This window comes from Diospyros lotus, chromosome 6, assembly GCF_014633365.1.
Source record: "Diospyros lotus cultivar Yz01 chromosome 6, ASM1463336v1, whole genome shotgun sequence".
Lineage (NCBI taxonomy): Eukaryota > Viridiplantae > Streptophyta > Magnoliopsida > Ericales > Ebenaceae > Diospyros > Diospyros lotus.
In genome coordinates this window covers 3,042,882-3,054,131 of record NC_068343.1, presented here as the reverse complement: position 1 = coordinate 3,054,131, position 11,250 = coordinate 3,042,882, and the positions used below count along the sequence as shown (strand labels likewise).

The 11,250-nt window shown below is 32.1% G+C and overlaps 1 protein-coding gene across 5 annotated transcripts in view; it reads right to left on the bottom strand.

Moving 5' to 3' along the window:
* Nucleotides 1-7,069: 7,069 nt before the first annotated feature.
* LOC127803605 (inositol hexakisphosphate and diphosphoinositol-pentakisphosphate kinase VIP2) overlaps nucleotides 7,070-11,250 on the bottom strand; it is a 47,843-nt gene continuing 43,662 nt past the window's right edge. For 3 of the 5 annotated variants that reach the window (XM_052339986.1, XM_052339989.1, XM_052339988.1), the window contains 4 exons: nucleotides 11,154-11,211; nucleotides 10,201-10,368; nucleotides 8,319-8,393; nucleotides 7,070-7,901 (listed from right to left, as the gene is read on the bottom strand). In XM_052339986.1, the coding sequence (XP_052195946.1) occupies nucleotides 7,632-7,901; nucleotides 8,319-8,393; nucleotides 10,201-10,368; nucleotides 11,154-11,211 (571 nt within the window). In that variant the 3' untranslated portion in view covers nucleotides 7,070-7,631. Of the gene's footprint in view, nucleotides 7,902-8,318; nucleotides 8,394-10,200; nucleotides 10,369-10,882; nucleotides 11,085-11,153; nucleotides 11,212-11,250 lie in introns of those variants that run through there. The other 2 variants (XM_052339987.1, XM_052339990.1) reach the window with 2 other exon arrangements.

The window sequence follows — 11,250 nt, the reverse complement described above, 5'->3', positions numbered from 1 at the left end:
TAGATTAGTATTAGCCACCTACCCCAAAATGGAATGGGATGGAATAGAAAAAACACAAAACACTAACACTATAGGGTAGGTTTTTTAGTGAGTTGTCCATCGTGGTGGTAAATAACTTGTTTATTTATATAAAATGGATTTTTATTTTTTAAATTTTAAATTAATTTATCTATCAATTTATTTTTAAACTTTTTATATAGTAGAGAAACCATAGTTGGAGATACATAATAATGTTTTGAGTAAATTAGTTTTAAAATTTTTTATACGATTATTTGAAAAATGAATGTCCAATAAGTAGATGCATCTTGCTGTCATATTTGATAAAGAAAAAAATAACAAAATTATTCAAAGAAAAATATGAATATTTAGACTAAATCTGACCGATTATGATCTTAATGTCTAAATCAAACTCGACTTGTCACGATCTTGACACTAATCCAATATAAAATAGAGCTTCGTAGATAGTTGTCATAAAGTAAACTTTTTTTGTCTTTTTATTTGAATTTAAATTTGTGATGACATAAAAGTAAGAATTGAATGTTGAAGCACGTGATGGCCATGGTTGAAAAAATATGGCGAGTAATTCACTTTTGGTGGACAATTGCTTTTAATTAGGTAAATTCAATTTGAATACACTTATTAATGAGTTGATTTTTCATGTGATAATAAAAAAGCAAGAAAGAGATGATTAACGTGACAATTACATAACCTAAAAAAATATGATTCTTTTCATTAATTAAAAATTAAATAAATAATAAAAATTATCTCATTTTAAGTTAAGTTTTGAAGTGATTTCATAAATTAATGAGGTTATTATAATAAGAATTTAATTAAATATTATTAAAACTTTCAAACAACATTTTATTAGAGATTACTAATAAATTGAATGTAAAGTGATGGCGTGGACATACAGAACGTACCATAACTTAAAAATAAATAAAAAAAAGAAAGTAAAATTGGATCAGCAATTCAATTCTATTGTATTCTATTGATTCTTCCACCCACGGCCACGGGGCTCCCTTCTAGAAAGTAGAAAGTTGAGGCCGTGGCGTACGGACCTGTACTTGAAAATTGATGTTGACAAGTTGGTTGGCGAATGCATAATAAAACTACGTCGTAAAGACTACTTTGCCTCGCCTTGGAGTCGGTGACACGTCGGTCTGTCTTGGCAGAAACAAAATGTACCCTTTCTTTCTGCTGGTGGACAGCTTTTGCCGCTAAGCAGCGCAGGAGGACTAACCGTCAAGCGGCGGTGTACAACCGTTTCGTAACGCAAACTCGAATGACAAACGTAGCCCCGGTGGCATCGAAAGGACACTTGGTTGTCATCGTCATCGTCTGCAGAAGCGACTCGTCCACTCCAATTTCCGAGATGAGTGCCTAATTGGCGACAAGATTAAATCTAATCAGCGCATGATTTTTTTAACCTGATCTTTTGGCAGTTTGTTTTCGACCATGTCCAATGTATTTACTATTTAATCAAAGCAGGCAGGCACGCGCGCTCTGATTGGAGGAGGATGTTATAATTGTGATTTGAAATTTAAATTTATAATTTAATTGTAATTATAATTTTAAATTTGATTATGATTAAAATATTATTAAATTTAATTTTAAGTGAAATTTATTTTATTTAGAAAAATATACTGATAAATCATTTTTTGATTATGATAGAATTTTTTGTGTATATCTATACATAATTTAAATCTATAAATAAGTACCAAATGATCTAAAATTAGTTATAACTATATTACTATTATTGTATCAATTTTATTATAGTGATATTTTGTTCTTTCTACGCATAATCTTTTTTATTTAGATTTTCATGAAAAATTTTGTATTCGTGTGTGTAATTGATGGTTTGATCGTTGTTTGTATTCGATTTAATTTCGTAATTAATTGATATTAGAGTTGTTGGATCAAATCATCAATGTTCGATATATCTCAATCATTGGATCTATACATCTTTGTCATCTTTCAACCATAACACAAGTTGCCCAACTATCGCCATCTCTGTCGCCACCATTTGTCGTCGTTCACCATCCTCATCTCTGTTGTCGTCATTGTTGAGAACCCTGTTTGCCATCATCGTTTTCGAAGTGAAACGTGATTATTTCAATGTTTTCTTCAACCAGATCTAGGCGACTCTTCGTCTTTTCTGATTGGCACTGGAAGCATTGATGACTCAACCATTATCGATCTCCGCCGTAGCCATTGTCAGCACCACCTCTACCTACAGCCATCGCCGATCAATTTTGTTTTCCTTTTGCATCGTGTGGTCATTAGCCTTTTTTTATTTGTTTTGGTCTTGCCTTTGCGATTGACCATTGAATGTGCACCACCATTACATGTTTGTCTTGGACAAGATCATTAGTTAACTGTTATCAATCTACCTTCGCTGGTCGTTTCCTCTTTGCTATCACCGTCAATCTGTGTGCTCCTGCCATCACCATGGTCGTCTAACTTCTACTATTTGTCACCTTGTCACATGGCAGTCGACCTTTCGCTATTTTTGGTCCTTTTTTTTTTTTTTTTTCTGTTTGGCCAGCCAACGACTTTCTTGTCGATCGTCTCGTCCTCGCCAATCGATTGCCTCCATTCTTGTCAACTACTCACTGCCTCTTATCATTGATCACCTAAAGATCTTTCCTTTGTTTGCCATTAATGCACATATACTTCTGCCATTGTTGGTTGTTTCAACCAACCTAGATTTAATTTAGATTTGACTCGACCCTATTGGCTCACTATAGATTCGACAGATCCAGATTTGTTTGTTTGTTTACCCAAATTTGTAGCCCATATCTATATCTATTTTTACTTAGATTTGCTGCCCCAAATTTGGTATTTTGATCTATTTTCTATTGGAATTTTGTTTATTGATCATTTGACATTATTTAGAGTTATTTGATATTCGTAATGGTTACTTTGAAGTACGATATTCCTTTGTTAGACTGGAATATTTGATTTTCATCACAACATGTTAAGATTGAGCAATTTTGGATAGATGAATTTAAATAAAAGTGGAGTTATCAAGATTAGTAAATATATGTTGAACATGATCTTGTTGCCTATGCTTTAAGTGCGATTGAACATATCCACTACAGTAAATTTTGTGTGAATTTGAGTGGTATTCCTTATGGTACAGTTTTGATTGGTGTTTATCATGAGATTAATTTTTCGTAATGTTGGTCCCTTAAAGTATGACCACTCAAGAAGGGGGTGAATTGAGTGTTTAAAATTTTTTTCTCTTTTAATAAATATTAGTGATTAATAATTATTTAAGAATATATATTTGCTAAATATAAGAGATTAATAATTAATGCAAGCCACAAAATATAACAAGAATAAATAATATGATGCACAACACAGTTTATAATGATACGGTATTTTCACACACACCTAATCCACTCTCCCAATGTCTAACCACCCTTGAGGTTCTATTAAATCAAAATCATCAAGGTTTTCACGTTAGTTCACATTAGAAATTAAATACACACCTAAATTACAATAGGTTCTAAGCAACCACTACACTAAGATTTTCTTCATAGCTTACATTGGGAAACTAGATTCATCTAGATTTTAATGGTTCTAGGAAATCTATATAATTCACAATGGTAATTTAAATGTTACAAATAATTTGTTCACACTTGGACACAAATAAGCAATTAAGAACAAATTATACAAAATAATAATATTTAAATAAATAAATAAATTTGTAACATCAAATGGAGAAGTTCAAATTTATCATAAAAGACTTGAAGAACTTTTCTCCTCTTACCTTGTGACTCTTCGATAGATATGCAATAATGCTTCGAGAGCCTCGAATTGATTGAATACTTTGCTTGAGAGCGTTTGAGAGCTTTCAGAAACTTTGGATATGCAATAAAAATACTTGCATATTCAAAAAATGAATTTGGGATATTTATAACCATTTTGGACATTTTTCCAACGACAAAAAATTTGACCGTTATAACAAAAAAATTTAGTATAACTTAAAATTAATATACGCACTCAAATACTCAAAAGGGATTGTAGATTAGTTGGCAAGCGAAAGATTGGATAAATAGAAGGTCTTGGGTTTAAACCCAAGCACATACACCTAATTGTTAAAATACCTTTTGAGATACATATGATATAAAAATATTATATAAATTAATCTAAAATATATTTATAAAATATTTTTCATAGCATATGCATTATCAAAAATATTTTTAATATTAATTTATTAAATATTTTTTTATATATCATATGTATTATCAAAAATATTACATATTAATTTAATCTAAAAAATATTTTTAACAGGAAATAATATTTTTGGTAATACATATGTTATGAAAAAAATATTTTATAAACTAATAAAAAATAATTCGATACTACAATTAATATATTTAAGAAAAATATTATTTTTGTTAATCATCAAAAATATTATAATTTGTGTATTAAAAATTCTCCTTTTGTTAATCATCAAAACTTAATTAATATGAACAAGTTGGCTCAATGCGTAATTTTGTTAAAAGAAAGAATTTTGGATAATTCTATATTTGAATTTCGTATCAAGGTGTAACTTGTTATAATTGTGATTTAAAATTCAAATTTGTCGATTGAGATTTTTAATTTGACCATGATTATAATTTAAAATTTAACTGTAATTAGAATGTTATCGAATTTGATTTTGAGTGAGATTTATTATGAAAAAATATACTTATGAATCATCTTTTAATTAGTATAAAAACTTTTATGTACATTTATAAATAATTTATATCTATAAATAGGTGCCTAATATCTTAGAATTATTATAAAATTTATTGTACCAATTTCATTATAATAGTATTTTATTATTTTTACTTGTAATTTTTTTTTAATTTGAGTTTTCTACATAAAATTTTGTATTCATACTTGTAATTAATGGTTTAATCATAATTTATATTCAATCTAATTTCATAAGGGAGCATATACCTGTAAGGGCAATTATATGATTTGTATTGATATATGTTATCAGTGGGGAGCACTGCAACACAAATCGCATAAAATATTATTTGTTTTTACCTTTTCCTTTTACGAAAGGTAATTTTACCGAATATCTTTTCATTGCAAACTTCGTTAGGCTGCGTGGGCATTTCAAGATTGATTGACGACGTACCGAATCGTGGCCTTGGATGCAAGTTTTTATGTCCAGGAAATGGCCTACAAAGCCAGATTCGTCACCCAAATTAAAGAGGAAAACTATGATAAAAGAACAATAGAAAATGGCTCTAGCTGTAGCTATCCAACTTTCAACCGGCCCACAATTCCTAGTCATCCTCACCTTGATGATACGTACGTACAAATCTTTAGATACTCCCCCCCCAAAAAATTAATATTTTAACCCCTTTGAAACACGAGATAAAAAATGAAAACTGAACACACGTTGCTCTAATAATTATGATTGTTACTCTGTCTCTAATCATATTTTATATTTTATTATATTATAAATAATTTATTTTTTTATTTTTTATCTCAAAAAGTGCGTTCTCTATTCTATTTTATATTGGACTTTTTATTTTATTTATTTATTCATAAATTTTAATTCTATATTTTTTTACTTTATCTATAATTTTTACTACTATAAAAATTTAATATTTATTTTATAATTTAATAATGAATATTAATGTATTAAATTTTAATATTATTTAATATATTTTTTAATATCAATTTAATATTATTTTTTAAATAAAATTATTTACCAAATTTTTTAGAAATAATTATGCTGCAATCTCCTCATTTGTCTATTTATTCAAATTTTGTCTTCTCTGGTCGTAGGCTATTTTTGATTTGTCATGTCTGACAACTTGAACCCTTCGTCTTCAAAGACATGACAAATTGACTATAATGAGTGTTGCCATAATGATTATTGTGGAGGAATGGCCTATTGAGATGGTTATTATGGGAGAGAGATGGTGACCTATTGAGATTATTGTTGTGGGGAGAGATGGTGAAGGCTACCACAACGAGCACAATAATTAAATCTAGCGAGACAATAGCAGATTGTTATCAATATGGTGAGAAAAATTAACAATGACAAATAGCATTAGAGTGGAGAAATCTCAAAATCTCTGAACATTTAATTTGGTGAGAAAAATTATAACTAGAATTTTTATTTGGTAATCTATTAAAATGTATGGAAATAACTTACTTCCCTTGTAGAATTTTTATAGAAAAAATATTATAACAAACATAAATTAGTTTGTGGATGTTTTTTTGTAATATATGAAAATTTATTTTTAAAATGTAATTATTAATAAAAATAACTTACAAATTAAAATAAAAAAATATAATCTCTAAAGGTGATTAAGTGATGACTCATCCTTCACAAGATAATAATTTAACAAGCACCAAACTATCAATGGAACCAGGATTTCGGGTTTAGGATTTCTTATACGTGGGCAGATGAGCATCTCATAGACAGTTGCTTATTTCATCCTATTCAGGCTAGTTAGGTTCAATTTGGCCTACGCATCACAGTTCTTTGTAGACATATGACTATCACCTGCTAATAATTTGCTTCTAAGTGTGGTTTATGTTATCTTGTGCACGTCAAAAAAATAAAAAATAAGAAGAATTTCACCTTAAAAACGCGACATTACGATTGTGGTTTTTTTGACCAATTTAAAATAAAAATAAATATTTAAAGTTTTTGTTAGTTTTAATGAGCTGGGAGATGATAAGAAATATAATTCCCATTTTGTAGCATAGTCTTTTTTTTTTTATTTGGTTTATTGATAAGAAAATAAACATGCCCGAGCAACTCCAATCCCTTTCACTCAATAAAATCCTAAATCCACGAGGTAAATGTGATTTATTAAATTATTATGATGCAGACATAAACCTCCATAGCCACGTCCCCAGCTGCGTGCTGTAAGACTAGCATGAGACTTATAGTTTGGAAACTGCTCTACGCCTCTTACCTCCTCCTCGATTATAAATATTACAAAAGACAATGGAAACCAGACGAAAGGCGTAGAAGGGGCATCCACTACAATTACACATGCACAATTACATTTATAAAGTGCATACAAAATAATGCAAAAAGAAAAAAAAAATTCTAATTTAAGTTTAACAATCGCATATACAGTTTACAATACAAAATCAGGAATTCTCGTTTGGAAGCCCTGCGTTAAGGTTTAGAGAGAACAAATGTAGGCGCTAGATTTGAGAAAATAAAATGTGGTTGACGCTTAAACCCCTATGTCAACTCAACAGCTTGAGTTATCACAACAATAACATGAACCTAGAAAAAGTCGGTTAACCTGTTTCCCAACAAGATCAAAATAATCTGTAGCTTCTCAGTGTTTCAGCCAATAAATTTGAGTTGGGCTACATCCCAGATGCAGAACTAGTTTGTGTTAAGGTCAGGTCAGATTCAACGGTATTCTTCTACAGTCAGCAACCTATTTTCTTTTTCTTCTTTATTTTCTTTCCTGTTGTTAACATGTATTATTTTCCCCCCAAAATTTCCTTCGGAGGAACCTCAAAAAACCTCAGTATGACTACCACCCGAGCTACCAATTAGGGGTCAGACGAGATTAACAAAAGAATATGACAAGTAAAGAAGAACAAACACATTTAGAAAAGAGTTGGAGAAACTATGAAGGTATTTACAGCTTCCCGTTAGAAGTTCCATGTTTATGGAAGGGCCGCCAAAGGTTTACCAGGCGCTCCAGCACTGCTGCACTTTTGGAGAAATAGCCCGAGAATCCCTGGGGGGTTGCCGGTGGAGGGAAGTCTTCCGCTGGCATGGCAAAGGGCCGGATCATTCTCTCCATCTGTTCTAGGGTCAGATACGACCCGACTTCTTGCAGCCTTTCCGGACCCATTATTGGCAGGGTGTGCTCCTGATGCAATGAAGTGGCCTCACTGTCGTTCTTCTGCAGAGAAGAATGAAAATCAGGGACTCGATGAAAACATAAAATTCACTTGCTTTCAGCTTTGATTCCTCCTTTGATACATTAGCGAATTTTACAGCACTTCCTATCATACGAGTTGTTTTGGATTTGAGTTAACTATTTCTTTTTCCTTTCTCCCTGAAACTGGAAATTAACTAGTTCCAAAGTTCCCTAGTGCAATAACAACCCAAATGGCCTGGAAAGAATTACATTTTCTATCAAACAAAAGGTTATATTGGTCTTATGAAACTCTCGAGTCAGAAACTGCCCAACAAAATCAATGGAGGAGTTGGTCTTACGACCAAGTAGACTTCAAAGTGACAAACGGAGGTTCCATCATGCAATTCTCTGTTAAGGTAACCTTTAAAGTACACATCATATAACTGAAGATGTATATACCTCCAATGGAGACAAATCTGCACCTCGGCTAAAAGTCATCTCAATGCGGAACCTTTTAGGGTCTTCTAAAGCTACCTGCAGTTTTGATAATTCATTGGACTGAGAATATGCATCATGAAAATAAAATAATCACATTAAGAATCTTTCAGCGTGCAATAAAAAAGAATAAGCATTTTATTTGAACATGCAAATAGAACTGATACATTCAGGGCAGAGTTTCAAAGCTCTAGGCAAGATTGTAACCACAGCCACTATTATAGTTAGTCATGTTTCACTAGCATCTTTCAATGGAATCGTTTAATATATTCTTTAGACTGCTGTTACATTAACTTCTATTCACCGAAGGCATCAACTGAATCATTTGAATTTCTAAGATTCTTTAAAACAAATGTTACACGAAGTCTTCTATTCACCTCATGTACCTATTCACACTGGGAGAGAAGTAAAAAACCCTATGAGTGAATAATTTTTATATTTCTTATTGATACTGCTGAGTCAATTATGTACAGGAAGTCAAGCGTGCAGTACAAGTGTAGAACATGTAGTACAAGAAGAACTCCTCTAATCCTAAGTCCTAAATTTCATAAGCATCTTCTCCTTTAATACAGTATACATCAATGCTCACCAAAAATTTTCGTGTGCACATATCCTATTTTAAGTGAACCAATAGACTAACATAGTTTTAAGGAGGCCTGACACAAGTCCATAAAACGTATATTCAATACACCACCCATTATTTTGGGATCAGAAATATTTTCTTTCACAGTGAAGCAACCAGCCAGAATTGCCCAACCAATCAATGGATTGATAATTACCTCTCAAATCCAATCCAGTTGGACAAGTAAGCCTAACTGGAAGGCACCCAAAGAACCTGACAAAAGGTGAGCTACATGCCACTTTTGCAAAAATAGTAAATCCTATCCTGTTTAATTCTCCAAGAAACATTTTTAGCAAGATGATAATCATGGAGGATTGAAAAAGGGCCCCACCCCCAGCTAAAATAATTCACAACCATTTCAGTTCTCAGCTATTACCTCAATTATTATGGAAAGCATTCTCCCCTTCTTACATCACCTATCTTCTATTTGTGCTTAGACAGGTTACATTCACCTGTTTTGATGGAAACATTCTGATATTTTTCTACTAGAAAACCAGACTGAAGCATTGGGCCCATATGCCTATGAAATTTCTTTATGAAACTAACATAAAAAGGTTGTATAAATAAAATTGAACGAGCAGCAGTTATATTGACTATCCATAATTGTGAGGAGGAGGTTTCCAAATATTGGCCTCCAATTTTGAAGTCAAAAGGTCTTTCTAGAGAAGCATTTCTGCTAAGATTTATGGCAGTGCCTTGGTTTTTGATTATCTAACTCTGAATAAAATCCGGGGATTGGCTTCAATTAAATCACTCTTCCTTTTTATTACAGCTGGAAGTTTTTATGGTTATGGTATTTTCCTTGCATGTCAATAGGCAAAATGCTTTTCTTTTTTTTGGCTTGGCAAAAAGAGGAAGGTGAGGTGCCAGCATAGCAACCCCCTTGGCCTCTGGGCATGACCATGAGGGCCTTTCCTTTCTAGGGAATGTCCATTTTGAGCCATAGCTACTGCTGGGAAGGCAAGCCTGTCACTCTAGTCAGATCAAGCCCTGAACATCTGGGTCATCTCGCAAGTAAGATAAGTTTAACGTAGACCTAGGGGACAACACATGGGAAATGCTTTTCATCATTGGTTTTTGGACCATCTAACATAAAAAAAATTAAAAATTTCATGCTAAGGCATGGCTTAATCCCACATAAGTTAATATGAACCAATAAAAAGAAGAATTTGAGCAGAAATCACTTGTGGTTTATGCTTTTTCAGTTGATGTAGAAACACTAACCGCAGTGTTCTCAAACATCCTTAACACAATATAACTCATGTAGTCAAGCTCTTTAGTCTTGTGCAAACGCTCCAGAGCGCTATGGCATACAAGGCTATCCTCCCCTTGGAGTGATTCATCCAAATTACAGTATCGGAGAACATTCATCAGGGAATGAATATGTGATTCCTGTTATCCACAGATAGACTGGGGTTAGTATAAGAATATGGTGTAATGGAACAGATGATCAACAGGTGAACTAAAATCCACATTAACACGCCAGCAATCTGATGAATCAAGTAGCAACAAAAGTTGTTCCCAGGATATTAAAATGAACAACAAATCTAAACTGCATAACATAATGAAAAAATTGCAGCTGTTGATGCCAATCAACTCTTTCACATGATTAAAAGTATGTCAAATATGATTTAAGAAGAATCAAAGCAATCACTTTAACTAAATATGTCACTGATTAACCAAATAGTTTCCAACTTCTTTTTCTTTTCTGGTCTGAACTAAATAGTTTCCTCAATAACATTTCTGGCGAATAATGTTTTGAAGCCAAAACTACATTTAACTTTCCTTTATTTCTTCCAAGTATAAATAACCTAACAAAGGAGATGCTAATTCTTCTCTCTCTCTCTCTCTCTCTCTCTCTAAATATATATATATATATATAATGTCTGTGTGCGCATGGGCATGCTCATGTGCCCGTGTAGGCTTGTGCATATGCCCTGCAGCTTGTCTTACAAAATAAAGCTGTAGTAAATAATCTCTTATTTTGACCTATGTATTGTACTACCTGCATATTTTTGATAGATTATTTACAGATTCTCTCCCGTACAAATCTGGTACGCTTAGAGGAAGACATAGCGAAAGTGAGTTGAGAGGGGAGTAACAAGTTTCTGCAATTTGGATTTTGGAAATTAGATTATCAATGTGGCAAATAATAGGATTCAGTCATTTTTCCTTACCGATGTGAAATAAAGGCGTGTGCGCACATGTCTTTCTGGTGTCTTTACATTTGCATACCTAATGGAAACAATACATGAGATGTAAGTATAGCTAATA